The 19173-nt window shown below is 50.5% G+C and overlaps 1 protein-coding gene across 3 annotated transcripts in view; it reads right to left on the reverse strand.

The window, feature by feature from the left end:
• Positions 1-19173, reverse strand: part of LOC116956750 (phospholipid-transporting ATPase IF-like) — a 105931-nt gene that overhangs the window by 23669 nt on the left and 63089 nt on the right. For 2 of the 3 annotated variants that reach the window (XM_076058008.1, XM_076058009.1), the window contains exons 20-24: positions 14030-14189; positions 12703-12805; positions 11141-11286; positions 4266-4325; positions 2690-2817 (exon numbers count right to left, since the gene is read on the reverse strand). In XM_076058008.1, the coding sequence (XP_075914123.1) occupies positions 2690-2817; positions 4266-4325; positions 11141-11286; positions 12703-12805; positions 14030-14189 (597 nt within the window). Of the gene's footprint in view, positions 1-2689; positions 2818-3501; positions 3866-4265; positions 4326-11140; positions 11287-12702; positions 12806-14029; positions 14190-19173 lie in introns of those variants that run through there. The other variant, XM_076058010.1, reaches the window with a different exon arrangement.

A 19173-nucleotide genomic window follows, 5' to 3' on the forward strand; every position in this document is an offset into this window, starting at 1 on the left:
GAGCCATCCCTTGACCGCACCCGGGCATCGATCAGCCTCCCATTATATCTGTACCATATGGAGATTCCCCCGGTACAGCTATTGAAGGCTTCACGAACTACGTGGTCGAAATAGATGTTAAATAATGTGGGAGCCAGAGGACATCCCTGTCGCACCCCAAGGTGTACAGGGAAAGGCTCGGACTCCCGGCCACGTAGTTTTACCCGGGCCCGCTCACCATCATGAAGGTCCTTAATGATCGTGAGCAGAGGGTCAGGTACTCTAAAAGCACGAAGAACAACCCAGAGCCCAGGCCTATTGATGATATCATAGGCCTTGACCAGGTCAATAAAGCAGAGATGTAGATCTTGCTGGAATTCCCTATACCTCTGCTGTAGCAGACGAACAGAAAATATGGCATCTGTGCAGGACCGCCCTTGTGAAATGCCCCTGTAGTTGTTACAGTCTGTGCGGTCCCCCTTCTTAAAGAGGGGGACCACCAGGACATCCTTCCAATCCTGCCGAACCCGTCCAATGGTCCAGACTGTTGTTATGATGTCATATAGGGCAGTCTGTGCACAAACTCCACCCTCCCTCAGCATTTCGCTTGGGAGATCATCTCTGCCCGCTGCCTTTCCTGGTCTCAGACTCCGGATCGCCCTCAGTACTTCCTCAACAGATGGCACCTCAGCCAGCCACTCACAGGGGGTGACGTCTTCCAATATTTGAGGCACCGCAGCCTCAGCAGGGTCATCCTCACTTTGTGCCACAATGTTTTTCTGGCTGAGGGATTTTCCCTCCCCCAGGACCTCACAGAAATGCTCAGCAAATCTGCAAACCTGTTCCTGGGGGTCGAAGATTGGATCACCATTTTTTCTCCTAATGATGGTGATAGGTGTGGCGCTGCAGGTTACTTTTTGATGGAGTTAAATACTGATGGAGTTAAATAGAGATTTGTGATCGCGGGCCACTGAGGCAGACTCCATCTCCTCAGCAACCCGCGACCACCACCCATCCTTGCAGCGCCTCATGGCTCTCCGAACCTCCGAGCGAAGGCTGTGGTAAGCCTCCTCATTCTCTGACGTGGGATTCTGTAGCCGATGACAGTGGGCCTGTCGCTTTTTCTCAACCATCCTGAACACCTCCAATGTCAGCCAGGGTCTTTGGGGAGGTCCTGACCGCGTACCCAAAGCAGACATTGCAGCCGCATGAGTCCTAAACCTCGCCCATTTACCCTCGACATCAGGAGGAGTGGGGGACGATGCCAACCCCAGCCGCAGACGATGATAAAATTCTCGCTTGCAACTTTCATCAGATAACTGAGACTAGGCCACTTTAGGTTGGAATGGGGTCCTGGGTGTACACCCACCACCGGAGCGGAAGAATGGGCGGCGCATCTTACAGCATCATGATCAACTCGGGCATTGAAGTCACCCAACAAGATGACTCTATCCCGATGGGCCACTTTAGCCAGCACCTGTGACAGGAGGTCATAGAAGGCATCTGACTCATCGGCTTTGCCTGCATCCCTCCACGGATGTTCGTCTTCGGTGGCGGCATAAGTAACCACGACCACCACTCCTCACCTCAGGTTGATGGGAAGAAGAGCCCAAAGTAGCCTGGGACTTACAGCTTCCCACACCTCACCGCCACGCTCCCACGCCCCCTTCATTCTTTTGTTCAAAAGAAGAGCCACACCCTGTTGTTTGGCAGTCTGCTGCCCCGAGTAGAGGACTGTCCACCCCTCATGGTGGCAGGAGCCAGAACCGGTCCACCGGACCTCCTGAATGCCAAAGAGATCCAGGCGGTACCGGTCCAGCTCCCGACAGAGGAGTGGCAGCCTCTCCTCCGCAGTGAGTGTTCGAACATTCCACGTGGCCATCCGTACACACACATACACACACACATACATACACACGTACACACACACATACATACACACATACACACACGTACAGACATACACACACACACACGTACACACGTATATAGACACATACATACACATAGACACAACAACAACAACCGCCATTCGCCACTAAGTGGCGGTGACGTCACGTACACACACACATACAGGTACACACACACACGGGTACACACGCAGGTACACACACACAGGTACACACACAGGTACACACACACACAGGTACACACACACACAAAGATCCCCCATATAGCCTTAACAGACTGTAGGGGCAAGTGCTGTTAGCGAGCACCTATGAAGGCCGGAACGGTACACGAGGGGGTGGGTGGCCAGCACCACGCCCGACCGCCTTTGTCTCCCTAGTGGCAATGTTTACACACCGCAGAAGGTACTCATTTGAGGCTGAGTCGACCTAGGGGAGGCCCGGGACCGGTTCAGATAATCGTCACTGGTGTTGGCCGTGAGCGGGAATCGAACCCGGGTCGCCAGGTTCATAGCGCAGCGCGCTAACCGCTACACTATCGCTCCCCACACACACACACACAGGTACACACACACAGGTACACACACACAGGTACACACACACAGGTACACACACACAGGTACACACACACACACAGGTACACACACACACACAGGTACACACACACACACAGGTACACACACACACACAGACACACACACACAGGTACACACACACACACACACAGGTACACACACACAGGTACACACACACAGGTACACACACACAGGTACACACACACAGGTACACACAGACACAGGTACCTGTAGAGGGCGGGTCGCCTCTCCAGCTGGGCCATGCTGCGCTGCTGCTCCAGCAGGCCGTAGGCCAGGATGGGCAGCGAGGTGAAGCACAGATTGTAGATGGTGAGGTAGGAGCTGTCATAGAGCGTCTAGCAGACACCACACACACACACAGATTGTAGATGGTGTGGTAGGAGCTGTCATAGAGCGTCTAGCAGACACCACACACACACACAGATTGTAGATGGTGTGGTAGGAGCTGTCATAGAGCGTCTAGCAGACACCACACACACACAGATTGTAGATGGTGTGGTAGGAGCTGTCATAGAGCGTCTACCAGACACCACACACACACACAGATTGTAGATGGTGAGGTAGGAGCTGTCATAGAGCGTCTAGCAGACACCACACACACACACAGATTGTAGATGGTGAGGTAGGAGCTGTCATAGAGCGTCTACCAGACACCACACACACACACAGATTGTAGATGGTGAGGTAGGAGCTGTCATACAGCGTCTAGCAGACACCACACACACACAGATTGTAGATGGTGAGGTAGGAGCTGTCATAGAGCGTCTACCAGACACCACACACACACAGATTGTAGATGGTGTGGTAGGAGCTGTCATAGAGCGTCTAGCAGACACCACACACACACACACACAGATTGTAGATAGTGTGGTAGGAGCTATCGTACAGCGTCTAGCAGACACCACACACACACAGATTGTAGATGGTGTGGTAGGAGCTATCGTACAGCGTCTAGCAGACACCACACACACACACACAGATTGTAGATGGTGAGGTAGGAACTGTGGTACAGCGTCTAGCAGACACCACACACACACAGATTGTAGATGGTGAGGTAGGAGCTGTCATAGAGCGTCTAGCAGACACCACACACACACACACAGATTGTAGATGGTGTGGTAGGAGCTATCGTACAGCGTCTAGCAGACACCACACACACACAGATTGTAGATGGTGAGGTAGGAGCTGTGGTACAGCGTCTAGCAGACACCACACACACACACACAGATTGTAGATGGTGAGGTAGGAGCTGTCATAGAGCGTCTAGCAGACACCACACACACACAGATTGTAGATGGTGTGGTAGGAGCTGTCATAGAGCGTCTAGCAGACACCACACACACACAGATTGTAGATGGTGAGGTAGGAGCTGTCATAGAGCGTCTAGCAGACACCACACACACACACAGATTGTAGATGGTGAGGTAGGAGCTGTCGTGCAGCGTCTAGCAGACACCACACACACACACACAGATTGTAGATGGTGTGGTAGGAGCTGTGGTACAGCGTCTAGCAGACACCACACACACACACACAGATTGTAGATGGTGAGGTCTAGGCATAGGGGTGAGGGTCTAGGCATAGAGGTGAGGCCTAGGCATAGGGGGGTGAAGTCTAGGCATAGGATGGTGAGGCCTAGGCAAAGTAGGGGGGTGAGGCCTAGGCATAGGGGTGAGGCCTAGGCAAAGTAGGGGGGTGAGGTCTAGGCATAGGGGTGAGGCCTAGGCAAAGTAGGGGGGTGAGGCCTAGGCATGGTCGGGGGGTGGTGAGTGAGGCCACTCACCTGGTGAGAGAATCCGCAGTAGAATTGGAAGAGAAACTGTGGAGTCATGAAGCAGACGTTCTGTACCCAACACATGCACAAAGACAAAGGTCCCCCATGTAGCCTCACCAGACTGCAGGGGCAAGTGCTGTTAGCGAGCAGCACCTGTGAAGGCTGCCGGCACTGTGGCACACGAGAGGGTGGGTGGCTACCAGCACCACGCCCGGCCGCCTTTGTCTCCCCAGTGGCGATGTTTACTACTTCACACCGCTACACCAGGTACTCATTTGTAGCCGAGTCGACCTAGGGGAGGCCCAGGACCGGTTCAGATAATCGTCACTGGTGTTGGCCGTCAGCGGGAATCGAACCCTGGGTCGCCAGGTTCATAGCGCAGCGTAGCGCTAACCACTGCACTACCGCTCCCCACAACTACCCACCACCACTACCATCTAAACGACCACCACCACCACTACCACAATTACCACTACGACTAACACTACCACCAACACCACCACTACCACCACTACCACCCCCCACTACCCAGTGGGTCACTGGGTCGCAAAGACGGCGGGTAACAGCAGTGATGGCAGTAGTGGTGGTGATGGTGGTGATGGTGGTGGTGGTCCTGGTGGTGATGGTGGTGGTGGTGATGGTGGTGGTGGTGATGGTGGTGATGGTAGTGGTGGTAGTGGTGGTAGTGGTCTTGGTGGTGATGGTGGTGGTGGTGATGGTAGTGGTGGTAGTAGTGGTAGTGGTCCTGGTGGTGGTCCTGGTGGTGATGGTGGTGGTACTGGTGATGGTGGTGATGGTGGTGATGGTAGTGGTGGTAGTGGTGGTCCTGGTGGTGGTCCTGGTGGTGATGGTGGTGGTGGTGATGGTAGTGGTGGTAGTGGTGGTAGTGGTCCTGGTGGTGGTCCTGGTGGTGATGGTGGTGGTGCTGGTGATGGTGGTGATGGTGGTGATGGTAGTGGTGGTAGTGGTAGTAGTGGTGGTCGTAGTGGTGGTAGTGGTAGTAGTGGTGGTAGTAGTGGTGGTAGTGGTAGTAGTGGTGGTAGTGGTAGTAGTGGTGGTAGTGGTAGTAGTGGTAGTGGGTAATGGTGGTAGTGGTGGTAGTGGTGGTAGCCGTGGTAGTGGTAGTAGTGGTGGTAGTGGTGGTGGTAGTGGTGGTAGTAGTGGTGATGGTAGTGGTGGTAGTAGTGGTGGTGGTAGTGGTGGTAGTGGTAGTAGTAGTGGCAGTCGTGGTGGTGGTAGTGGTGGTAGTGGTGGTAGTAGTGGTAGTGGTGGTAGTAGTGGTAGTTGTAGTGGTAGTAGTGGTGATACTAGTAGTAGTGGTAGTAGTGGTAGTATTGGTAGTGGTAGTAGTAGTGGTGGTAGTGGTAGTAGTGGTGGTAGTAGTGGTAGTAGTAGTGGTAGTAGTGGTAGTAGTAGTGGTAGTAGTGGTAGTTGTAGTGGGAGTAGTAGTAGTGGTAGTAGTGATAGTTGTAGTAGTAGTGGTAGTTGTAGTGGTAGTAGTGGTGATAGTAGTAGTAGTGGTAGTAGCAGTGGAAGGAATAGTATTGGTATTAGTAGTGGTAGTAGTAGTTGTAGTGGTAGCAGTGGTAGTAGTAGTGGTAGTAGTAGTGGTAGTAGTAGTTGTAGTGGTAGTAATGGTAGTAGTGGTAGTGGTAGTAGTGGTAGTAGTGGTGGTAGTAGTAGTGGTGGTCGTAGTAGTAGTGGTCGTAGTAGTAGTGGTAGTATTAGTAGTGGAAGTAGTGGTAGTAGTAGTGGTAGTAGTAGTGGTAGTAGTAGTTGTAGTGGTAGTAGTGGTAGTAGTAGTGGTAGTAGTAGTGGTAGCAGTGGTGGTAGTGGTAGTAGTAGTGGTAGTAGTGGTAGTAGTAGTAGTGGTAGTAGTAGTGATGGTAGTAGTAGTGGTAGTAGTAGTGGTAGTAGTAGTGTTGGTAGTAGTGGTAGTAGTAGTGGTAGTAGTAGTGGTGGTAGTAGTGGTAGTAGTAGAGGTGGTAGTAGTGGTAGTAGTAGTGGTGGTAGTAGTAGTGGTAGTAGTAGTAGTGGTAGTAGTGGTGGTAGTGGTAGTAGTGGTGGTAGTGGTAGTAGTGGTAGTGGGTAATGGTGGTAGTGGTGGTAGTGGTGGTAGCCGTGGTAGTGGTAGTAGTGGTGGTAGTAGTGGTGGTAGTGGTAGTAGTAGTGGTGGTAGTAATGGCAGTAGTAGTAGAGGTGGTAGTAGTGGTAGTAGTAGTGGTAGTAGTGGTAGTAGTAGTGGTAGTAGTGGTAGTAGTAGTGGTAGTAGTACTGGTGGTAGTAGTAGTGGTAGTAGTGGTAGTGGTAGTAGTGGTAGTAGTAGTGGTAGTAGTAGTGGTAGTAGTGATAGTAGTAGTGGTAGTAGTACTGGTGGTAGTAGTAGTAGTGGTAGTAGTGGTGGTACTAGTTGTAGTACTAGTAGTGGTACTAGTACTAGTAGTAGTACTAGTGGTAGTAGTAGTACCTTGTAGAAGAAGTACTGCACCAGCTGTGCGATGCGTACGTAGTACAGGTGGTAGTAGTAGTGGTAGTAGTAGTGGTAGTAGTGGTAGTACTAGTTGTAGTACTAGTAGTGGTACTAGTACTAGTAGTAGTACTAGTGGTAGTAGTAGTACCTTGTAGAAGAAGTACTGCACCAGCTGTGCGATGCGTACGTAGTAGAGGTGGTAGTAGTGGTAGTAGTGGTAGTACTAGTTGTAGTACTAGTAGTGGTAGTACTAGTTGTAGTACTAGTAGTGGTACTAGTACTAGTGGTAGTAGTTGTAGTGGTAGTAGTGGTAGTAGTAGTGGTAGTAGTGGTACTAGTACTAGTAGTAGTAGTCTAGTAGTAGTAGTACCTTGTAGAAGAAGTACTGCACCAGCTGTGCGATGCGTATGTAGTACAGGTGGTAGTAGTAGTAGAGGTGGTAGTAGTGGTAGTAGTAGTGGTACTAGTACTAGTTGTAGTACTAGTGGTACTAGTGGTACCTTGTAGAAGAAGTACTGCACCAGCTGTGCGATGCGTACGTAGTACAGGTGGTAGTAGTAGTAGAGGTGGTAGTAGTGGTAGTAGTAGTGGTACTAGTACTAGTTGTAGTACTAGTGGTACTAGTGGTACCTTGTAGAAGAAGTACTGCACCAGCTGTGCGATGCGTACGTAGTACAGGTGGTAGTAGTGGTAGTACTAGTAGTAGTGGTACTAGTACTAGTAGTACTAGTACTAGTAGTGGTAGTACCTTGTAGAAGAAGTACTGCACCAGCTGTGCGATGCGTACGTAGTACAGGTGGTAGTAGTGGTAGTACTAGTAGTAGTAGTACTAGTAGTAGTACCTTGTAGAAGAAGTACTGCACCAGCTGTGCGATGCGTACGTAGTAGAGGTGGTAGTAGTAGTAGTGGTAGTAGTAGTAGTGGTACCTTGTAGAAGAAGTACTGCACCAGCTGTGCGATGCGTACGTAGTACAGGTGGTAGTAGTAGTAGAGGTGGTAGTAGTGGTAGTGGTACTAGTAGTGGTAGTAGTAGTAGTGGTAGTAGTGGTACCTTGTAGAAGAAGTACTGCACCAGCTGTGCGATGCGTACGTAGTACAGGTGGTGGTAGTGGTAGTAGTGGTAGTACTAGTTGTAGTACTAGTAGTGGTACTAGTACTAGTGGTAGTACTAGTACTAGTAGTGGCACCTTGTAGAAGAAGTACTGCACCAGCTGTGCGATGCGTACGTAGTAGAGGTGGTAGTAGTAGTAGTAGTGGTACTAGTACTAGTAGTAGTACTAGTAGTGGTACTAATACTAGTAGTACTAGTGGTACTAGTGGTAGTACCTTGTAGAAGAAGTACTGCACCAGCTGTGCGATGCGTACGTAGTACAGGTGGTAGTAGTAGTAGTACTAGTAGTAGTAGTACTAGTAGTAGTGGTAGTAGTGGTACCTTGTAGAAGAAGTACTGCACCAGCTGTGCGATGCGTACGTAGTACAGGTGGTAGTAGTAGTAGAGGTGGTAGTACTAGTTGTAGTACTAGTAGTGGTACTAGTACTAGTGGTACTAGTACTAGTAGTAGTAGTACTAGTACTAGTAGTACCTTGTAGAAGAAGTACTGCACCAGCTGTGCGATGCGTACGTAGTACAGGTGGTAGTAGTAGTAGTAGTACTAGTTGTAGTACTAGTAGTAGTGGTACTAGTACTAGTGGTAGTAGTAGTACCTTGTAGAAGAAGTACTGCACCAGCTGTGCGATGCGTACGTAGTAGAGGTGGTGGTAGTAGTAGTAGTGGTAGTACTAGTTGTAGTACTAGTAGTGGTACTAGTACTAGTGGTAGTAGTACCTTGTAGAAGAAGTACTGCACCAGCTGTGCGATGCGTACGTAGTACAGGTGGTAGTAGTGGTAGTGGTAGTAGTGGTAGTAGTGGTAGTAGTAGTGGTACTAATACTAGTAGTAGTAGTGGTAGTAGTACCTTGTAGAAGAAGTACTGCACCAGCTGTGCGATGCGTACGTAGTACAGGTGGTAGTAGTGGTAGTGGTAGTAGTGGTAGTAGTGGTAGTAGTAGTACCTTGTAGAAGAAGTACTGCACCAGCTGTGCGATGCGTACGTAGTACAGGTGGTAGTAGTGGTGGTAGTAGTAGTGGTAGTAGTAGTGGTACTAGTACTAGTAGTAGTACTAGTGGTAGTAGTAGTACCTTGTAGAAGAAGTACTGCACCAGCTGTGCGATGCGTACGTAGTACAGGTGGTAGTAGTGGTAGTACTAGTACTAGTAGTACTAGTAGTAGTACCTTGTAGAAGAAGTACTGCACCAGCTGTGCGATGCGTACGTAGTACAGGTGGTAGTAGTAGTGGTAGTAGTAGTGGTAGTAGTAGTAGTACTAGTGGTAGTAGTAGTACCTTGTAGAAGAAGTACTGCACCAGCTGTGCGATGCGTACGTAGTACAGGTGGTAGTAGTGGTAGTAGTGGTAGTACTAGTTGTAGTACTAGTAGTAGTACTAGTGGTAGTAGTACCTTGTAGAAGAAGTACTGCACCAGCTGTGCGATGCGTACGTAGTACAGGTGGTAGTAGTAGTGGTAGTAGTAGTGGTAGTAGTAGTAGTACTAGTGGTAGTAGTAGTACCTTGTAGAAGAAGTACTGCACCAGCTGTGCGATGCGTACGTAGTACAGGTGGTAGTAGTGGTAGTACTAGTAGTAGTGGTACTAGTACTAGTGGTAGTAGTACCTTGTAGAAGAAGTACTGCACCAGCTGTGCGATGCGTACGTAGTACAGGTGGTAGTAGTGGTAGTACTAGTAGTAGTGGTACTAGTACTAGTGGTAGTAGTACCTTGTAGAAGAAGTACTGCACCAGCTGTGCGATGCGTACGTAGTACAGGTGGTAGTAGTAGTGGTAGTACTAGTACTAGTAGTACTAGTAGTAGTACTAGTGGTAGTAGTACCTTGTAGAAGAAGTACTGCACCAGCTGTGCGATGCGTACGTAGTACAGGTGGTAGTACTAGTAGTGGTACTAGTACTAGTAGTGGTACTAGTACTAGTGGTAGTAGTACCTTGTAGAAGAAGTACTGCACCAGCTGTGCGATGCGTACGTAGTACAGGTGGTAGTAGTAGTGGTACTAGTACTAGTAGTGGTACTAGTGGTAGTAGTACCTTGTAGAAGAAGTACTGCACCAGCTGTGCGATGCGTACGTAGTACAGGTGGTGGTAGTACTAGTAGTGGTAGTGGTAGTAGTAGTAGTACTAGTGGTAGTAGTAGTAGTGGTAGTAGTAGTGGTAGTAGTAGTAGTACTAGTGGTAGTAGTAGTAGTGGTAGTACTAGTTGTAGTACTAGTAGTGGTACTAGTACTAGTGGTAGTAGTACCTTGTAGAAGAAGTACTGCACCAGCTGTGCGATGCGTACGTAGTACAGGTGGTAGTAGTAGTAGTAGTGGTAGTACTAGTAGTAGTACCTTGTAGAAGAAGTACTGCACCAGCTGTGCGATGCGTACGTAGTACAGGTGGTAGTAGTAGTAGTGGTACCTTGTAGAAGAAGTACTGCACCAGCTGTGCGATGCGTACGTAGTACAGGTGGTGGTAGTAGTACTAGTAGTACTAGTTGTAGTACTAGTAGTACTAGTAGTAGTAGTAGTGGTACCTTGTAGAAGAAGTACTGCACCAGCTGTGCGATGCGTACGTAGTACAGGTGGTAGTAGTAGTAGTGGTACCTTGTAGAAGAAGTACTGCACCAGCTGTGCGATGCGTACGTAGTACAGGTGGTAGTAGTAGTAGTGGTACCTTGTAGAAGAAGTACTGCACCAGCTGTGCGATGCGTACGTAGTACAGGTGGTAGTAGTAGTAGTGGTACCTTGTAGAAGAAGTACTGCACCAGCTGTGCGATGCGTACGTAGTACAGGTGGTGGTAGTAGTAGTACTAGTAGTACTAGTTGTAGTACTAGTAGTACTAGTAGTAGTAGTAGTGGTACCTTGTAGAAGAAGTACTGCACCAGCTGTGCGATGCGTACGTAGTACAGGTGGTAGTAGTAGTGGTAGTACTAGTTGTAGTACTAGTAGTGGTACTAGTACTAGTAGTAGTGGTAGTAGTGGTACCTTGTAGAAGAAGTACTGCACCAGCTGTGCGATGCGTACGTAGTAGAGGTGGTAGTAGTAGTGGTAGTACTAGTTGTAGTACTAGTAGTAGTACTAGTAGTGGTAGTAGTGGTACCTTGTAGAAGAAGTACTGCACCAGCTGTGCGATGCGTACGTAGTAGAGGTGGTGGTAGTAATAGTAGTGGTAGTACTAGTGGTACTAGTGGTAGTAGTGGTACCTTGTAGAAGAAGTACTGCACCAGCTGTGCGATGCGTACGTAGTACAGGTGGTAGTAGTAGTAGTAGTGGTAGTAGTGGTAGTAGTAGTGGTACTAATACTAGTAGTACTAGTGGTAGTAGTAGTACCTTGTAGAAGAAGTACTGCACCAGCTGTGCGATGCGTACGTAGTACAGGTGGCCGTGCACCAGGAGGAGACGCGGCAGGCAGCGGAAACGCGGCAAGGCAAAGTCGCTGTTACGTGCAGCCTGGCGTCCCTCCGCTCCCAGAATCCCTACACACACACATACGTACACACACATACACACACACGCACACACACACACGTACACACACACATGCACACACGCACACACACACGCGCACACACACACGCGTACACACACACACACGTACACTCACACACGCACAGACACACACGTACACTCACACACGCATACACACGCACGTACACTCACACACACATACACACATGCACACATGCACACACACATGCACATACACACACATACACACACATACACACACACACACGTACACACACACACGTACACATACACACATACACGTACACACACACACACGTACACACACACACATACACACACACACACATACCCACACACGCACGTACACACACACACGCACGTACACACACACACAGACGCGCACACACACACACACGTACACACATACACACGCACGTACACACACACACACGCACGTACACACACACGTACACACACACTCACACACGTACACACACGCACACACACGCACGTACACACACACAGACGCACACACACACTCACACACGCACACTCACACACACACACGCACACGCGCACACACACGCACGCACACACGCACGTACACACACACAGACGCACACACACGCATGCATACACACAGACACACAAAGATCAAAGACAAAGATCCCCCGTGTAGCCTTAACAGACTGTAGGGGCAAGTGCTGTTAGCGAGCACCTATGAAGGCCGGAACGGCACACGAGGGGGTGGGTGGCCAGCACCACGCCCGACCGCCTTTGTCTCCCCAGTGGCGATGTTTTTACCCACCGCACCAGGTACTCATTTGAGGCTGAGTCGACCTTGGGGAGGCCCGGGACCGGTTCAGATAATCGTCACCGGTGGTGTTGGCCGTGAGCGGGAATCGAACCCGGGTCGCCGGGGTTCATAGCGCAGCGTAGCGCTAACCGCTACACTACTGCTCCCCACTACATACACACATACACACACACACACGCAAGCACACACACACGCAAACACACACACACGCACGCACACGCACACACACACACGCACACACACACACACGCACACACACACGCACGCATACACACACACACACACACGCACACACACACATGCACACACACACGCACACACACACACATGCACACACACACGCACACACACACACACGCACGTACAAACACAGACGTGCACGCACACAAAAGCACAAACACGCCACAGGCAGTCACACGCACATTGGAGATACACAGAGAGAGAGAGAGATGTTGTGTACTGCGTGTACCCCATTGCCTCCACCCGGTTTAACCCCGTGCCCCCCCCGTGCCCCCACCCCCCCCGTGCCCCCCCCCCCGTGCCCCCACCCCCCCCGTGCCCCCACCCCCCCCGTGCCCCCCCCGTGCCCCCCCCCCCTGCCCACCGATGCCCACGTGCGCCTCCTGGATCATGCTGACGTCGTTGGCTCCGTCGCCGATGGCCAACGTGATGGGGCTGCCTGGCAGCGCCTTCACCAGCCGCACCACCTGGGGGGGGGGGGGGGTCACGTGAGGGAGTCACGTGGGGGGGGGTCACGTGGGGGGACACACACACACACACGGTGACACACACACACGGTGACACACACACACACGGGGACACACACACACACACACGGTGACACACACACACGGGGACACACACACACACACACGGTGACACACACACACACACACACGGTGACACACACACACGGGGACACACACACACACACGGGGACACACACACACACACACGGTGACACACACACACGGTGACACACACACACGGTGACACACACACACACGGGGACACACACACACACACACGGTGACACACACACACGGTGACACACACACACGGTGACACACACACACACGGTGACACACGCACACACGGTGACACACACACACGGGGACACACGCACACACGGTGACACACACACACACAGTGACACACACACACACACGGTGACACAAACACACACGGTGACACACACACACACGGTGACACACACACACACACGGTGACACACACACACACACACGGTGACACACACACACACGGTGACACACACACACACACGGGGACACACACGGGGACACACGCACACACACACGGTGAAACACACACGGGGACACACACACACACACGGTGACACACACACACAGTGACACACACATACACGGTGACACACACACACACGGTGACACACACACACACGGGGACACACACACACACACGGTGACACACACACACACGGACACACACACACACGGGGACACACACACACACACGGTGACACACACACACAGACACACACGGTGACATACACACACGGGGACACACACACACACACACACGGACACACACGGTGACATACACACACGGGGACACATGCACAGGGTGACACACACGCACAGGGTGACACACACACACACACGGTGACACACACACACACGGTGACACACACACACACACGGTGACACACACACACACACGGGGACACACACACACACGGTGACACACACACACACGGACACAAACACACACGGACACACACGGTGACACACAGAGACAACCATATCTCCTTTAGTACAATCATGGGTTTGTATGAACAGTGCCAATACCCAGCGTCTCCCCCCCCCCATCCTCTCTGCCCCCCTACCCACCCCCCTCCCCGCGTCGTCTCCGACCCCCCCCACACCCCCTGCCCCCCCCCCCCCCGGCACCTCGGCCTTCTGCAGGGGCGCGAGTCGGCAGCAGAGGACGGAGCGGCAGGCCTGCACCAGCAGGCGCAGGGCACGCCGGTGGTGGTGGTGGCCCAGCAGCACGGAGAGTTGGGAGCCCGACACCACCAAGGAGAAGTCTCCCACGGGCACACACGAAGCCCTGGGGGGGTGGGACAGAGCGTGGGGGGGGGGGGTGGGACAGAGCGTGGGGGGGTGAGACGGAGCGTGGGGGGGTGAGTCTAGTGGCCTCACAGCGAGAAGGGGCCTTGGGTTTGATTCCCAGAAGCGGGTGCCTTTCTGAGTGCGGAGATGGTGCGTTCTCTCTCTCCCTGTTCTATGTATGATCTCCCCCTGTTCTATATAGTCAGCGGAGTTTGTATGATCTCCCCCTGTTCTGCAGAGTGAGTGGAGTTTGTATGATCTCCCCCTGTTCTGCAGAGTGAGTGGAGTTTGTATGATCTCCCCCTGTTCTGCAGAGTGAGTGGAGTTTGTATGATCTCCCCCTGTTCTATATAGTCAGTGGAGTTTGTATGATCTCCCCCTGTTCTACAGAGTGAGTGAGTGGAGTTTGTATGATCTCCCCCTGTTCTACAGAGTGAGTGGAGTTTGTGTGATGTCCCCCTGTCCTACAGAGTGAGTGAGTGGAGTTTGTATGATCTCCCCCTGTTCTACAGAGTGAGTGAGTGGAGTTTGTATGATTTCCCCCTCTTCTACAGAGTGAGTGGAGTTTGTATGATCTCCCCCTGTTCGACAGAGTGAGTGGAGTTTGTGTGATCTCCCCCTGTTCTACAGAGTGAGTGGAGTTTGTGTGATCTCCCCCTGTTCTACAGAGTGAGTGGAGTTTGTGTGATCTCCCCCTGTTCTACAGAGAGAGTGTGTGGAGTTTGTATGATCTCCCCCTGATCTACAGAGGGAGTGGAGTTTGTGTGATCTCCCCCTGTTCTACAGAGTGAGTGAGTGGAGTTTGTGTGATCTCCCCCTGTTCTACAGAGTGAGTGGAGTTTGTATGATCTCCCCCTGTTCTACATAGTGAGTGGAGTTTGTATGATCTCCCCCTGTTCTACAGAGTGAGTGGAGTTTGTATGATCTCCTCCTGTTCTACAGAGTGAGTGGAGTTTGTATGATCTCCCCCTGTTCTACAGAGTGAGTGAGTGGAGTTTGTGTGATCTCTCCCTGTTCTACAGAGTGAGTGGCGTTTGTATGATCTCCCCATGTTCTACAGAGTGAGTGGAGTTTGTATGATCTCCCCCTGTTCTACAGAGTGAGTGGAGTTTGTATGATCTCCCCCTGTTCTACAGAGTGAGTGGAGTTTGTATGATCTCCCCCTGTTCTACAGAGTGAGTGAGTGGAGTTTGTGTGATCTCTCCCTGTTCTACAGAGTGAGTGGAGTTTGTATTATCTCCCCCTGTTCTACAGAGTGAGTGGAGTTTGTATGATCTCCCCCTGTTCTACAGAGTGAGTGGAGTTTGTATGATCTCCCCCTGTTCTACAGAGTGAGTGGAGTTTGTATGATCTCCCCCTGTTCTACAGAGTGAGTGAGTGGAGTTTGTGTGATCTCTCCCTGTTCTACAGAGTGAGTGGAGTTTGTATGATCTCCCCCTGTTCTACAAAGTGAGTGAGTGGAGTTTGTATGATCTCCCCCTGTTCTACAGGGTGAGTGGAGTTTGTATGATCTCCCCCTGTTCTACAGAGTGAGTGGAGTTTGTGTGATCTCATCCTGTTCTACAGAGTGAGTGTGTGGAGTTTGTATGATCTCCCCCTGTTCTACAGAGTGAGTGGAGTTTGTGTGATCTCCCCCTGTTCTACAGAGTGAGTGGAGATTGTGTGATCTCCCCCTGTTCTACAGAGTGAGTGGAGTTTCTATGATCTCCCCCTGTTCTACAGAGTGAGTGGAGTTTGTGTGATCTCCCCCTGTTCTACAGAGTGAGTGGAGTTTGTATGATCTCCCCCTGTTCTACAGAGTGAGTGAGTGGAGTTTGTGTGATCTCCCCCTGTTCTACAGAGTGAGTGGAGTTTGTGTGATCTCCCTCTGTTCTACAGAGTGAGTGGAGTTTGTGTGATCTCCCCCTGTTCTACAGAGTGAGTGGAGTTTGTATGATCTCCCCCTGTTCTACAGAGTGAGTGAGTGGAGTTTGTGTGATCTCTCCCTGTTCTACAGAGTGAGTGAGTGGAGTTTGTGTGATCTCCCTCTGTTCTACAGAGTGAGTGGAGTTTGTGTGATCTCCCCCTGTTCTACAGTGAGAGTGGAGTTTGTGTGATCTCCCTCTGTTCTACAGAGTGAGTGGAGTTTGTGTGATCTCCCCCTGTTCTACAGAGTGAGTGTAGTTTGTGTGATCTCCCCCTGTTCTACAGTGAGTGAGTGGAGTTTGTATGATCTCCCCCTGTTCTACAGAGTGAGTGGAGTTTGTGTGATCTCCCCCTGTTCTACAGAGTGAGTGAGTGGAGTTTGTGTGATCTCCCCCTGTTCTACAAAGTGAGTAGAGTTTGTATGATCTCCCCCTGCTCTACAGAGTGAGTGAGTGGAGTTTGTGTGATCTCCCCCTGTTCTACAGAGTGAGTGGAGTTTGTATGATCTCCCCCTGTTCTACAGAGTGAGTGAGTGGAGTTTGTATGATCTCCCCCTGTTCTACAGAGTGAGTGGAGTTTGTGTGATCTCCCACTGTTCTACAGAGTGAGTGGAGTTTGTGTGATCTCCCCCTGTTCTACAGAGTGAGTGGAGTTTGTATGATCTCCCCCTGTTCTACAGAGTGAGTGAGTGGAGTTTGTGTGATCTCCCCCTGTTCTACAGAGTGAGTGGAGTTTGTGTGATCTCCCTCTGTTCTACAGAGTGAGTGGAGTTTGTGTGATCTCCCCCTGTTCTACAGAGTGAGTGGAGTTTGTATGATCTCCCCCTGTTCTACAGAGTGAGTGAGTGGAGTTTGTGTGATCTCTCCCTGTTCTACAGAGTGAGTGAGTGGAGTTTGTGTGATCTCCCTCTGTTCTACAGAGTGAGTGGAGTTTGTGTGATCTCCCCCTGTTCTACAGTGAGAGTGGAGTTTGTGTGATCTCCCTCTGTTCTACAGAGTGAGTGGAGTTTGTGTGATCTCCCCCTGTTCTACAGAGTGAGTGTAGTTTGTGTGATCTCCCCCTGTTCTACAGTGAGTGAGTGGAGTTTGTATGATCTCCCCCTGTTCTACAGAGTGAGTGGAGTTTGTGTGATCTCCTCCTGTTCTACAGAGTGAGTGAGTGGAGTTTGTGTGATCTCCCCCTGTTCTACAAAGTGAGTAGAGTTTGTATGATCTCCCCCTGCTCTACAGAGTGAGTGAGTGGAGTTTGTGTGATCTCCCCCTGTTCTACAGAGTGAGTGGAGTTTGTATGATCTCCCCCTGTTCTACAGAGTGAGTGAGTGGAGTTTGTATGATCTCCCCCTGTTCTACAGAGTGAGTGGAGTTTGTGTGATCTCCCACTGTTCTACAGAGTGAGTGGAGTTTGTGTGATCTCCCCCTGTTCTACAGAGTGAGTGGAGTTTGTATGATCTCCCCCTGTTCTACAGAGTGAGTGGAGTTTGTATTATCTCCCCCTGTTCTACAGAGTGAGTGAGTGGAGTTTGTATGATCTCCCCCTGTTCTTCAGAGTGAGTGAGTGGGGTTTGTATGATCTCCCCCTGTTCTACACAGTGAGTGAGTGGAGTTTGTATGATCTCCCCCTGTTCTTCAGAGTGAGTGAGTGGAGTTTGTATGATCTCCCCCTGTTCTACACAGTGAGTGAGTGGAGTTTGTATGACCTCCCCCTGTTCTACAGAGTATGTGGAGTTTGTGTGATCTCCCCCTGTTCTACAGAGTGAGTGGAGTTTGTGTGATCTCCCCCTGTTCTACAGAGTGAGTGGAGTTTCTATGATCTCCCCCTGTTCTACAGAGTGAGTGGAGTTTGTGTGATCTCCCCCTGTTCAACAGAGTGAGTGAGTGGAGTTTGTATGATCTCCCCCTATTCTTCAGAGTGAGTGAGTGGAGTTTGTATGATCTCCCCCTGTTCTACAGAGTGAGTGAGTGGAGTTTGTGTGATCTCCTTCTGTTCTACAGAGTGAGTGGAGTTTGTGTGATCTCCCCCTGTTCTACAGAGTGAGTGGAGTTTGTGTGATCTCCCCCTGTTCTACATAGTGAGTGAGTGGAGTTTGTGTGATCTCAGAGAGAGTGAGTGGAGTTTGTATGATCTCCCCCTGTTCTACAGAGTGAGTGGAGTTTGTATGATCTCCCCCTGTTCTACAGAGTGAGTGAGTGGAGTTTGTATGATCTCCCCCTGTTCTTTAGAGTGAGTGAGTGGAGTTTGTATGATCTCCCCCTGTTCTACACAGTGAGTGAGTGGAGTTTGTATGATCTCCCCCTGTTCTTCAGAGTGAGTGAGTGGAGTTTGTATGATCTCCCCCTGTTCTACAGAGTGAGTGGCGTTTGTATGATCTCCCCCTGTTCTACTGAGTGAGTGAGTGGAGTTTGTATGATCTCCCCCTGTTCTACAGAGTGAGTGGAGTTTGTATGATCTCCCCCTGTTCTACAGAGTGAGAGTGAGTGGAGTTTGTATGATCTCCCCCTGTTCTACAGAGTGAGAGTGAGTGGAGTTTGTGTGATCTCCCCCTGTTCTACAGAGTGAGAGTGAGTGGAGTTTGTATGATCTCCCCCTGTTCTAGTGAGAGAGTGTTTGTGAGTGTTTGTGATAGTGAGTGAGTGAGAGTGATAGTGTGAGTGAGAGTATTTGTAAGTGTCTGTGATAGTGAGTGTGAGTGAGTGAGAGTGTGAGTGCGAGTGAGAGTGTTTGTGAGTCTGCGCGAGTGTTTGTGAATGTTTGTGAGTGTCTGTGATAGTGAGTGAGAGTGTTTGTGAGTGTCTGTGATAGTGAGTGAGAGTGAGAGTGTTTGTGAGTGTCTGTGATAGTGAGTGAGAGTGTGAGTGCGAGTGAGAGTGTTTGTGAGTCTGCGCGAGTGTTTGTGAATGTTTGTGAGTGTCTGTGATAGTGAGTGCTAGTGAGAGTGTTTGTGAGTGTCTGTGATAGTGAGTGAGAGTGTTTGTGAGTGTCTGTGATAGTGAGTGTGAGTGAGAGTGTTTGTGAGTGTCTGTGATAGTGAGTGAGAGTGTTTGTGAGTGTCTGTGATAGTGAGTGTGAGTGAGAGTGTT

Source organism: Petromyzon marinus (genome assembly GCF_048934315.1).
Source record: "Petromyzon marinus isolate PM22_M1 ecotype Great Lakes invasive population chromosome 67 unlocalized genomic scaffold, UKy_Petmar_22M1.pri1.0 chr67_unloc.4, whole genome shotgun sequence".
NCBI lineage: Eukaryota > Metazoa > Chordata > Hyperoartia > Petromyzontiformes > Petromyzontidae > Petromyzon > Petromyzon marinus.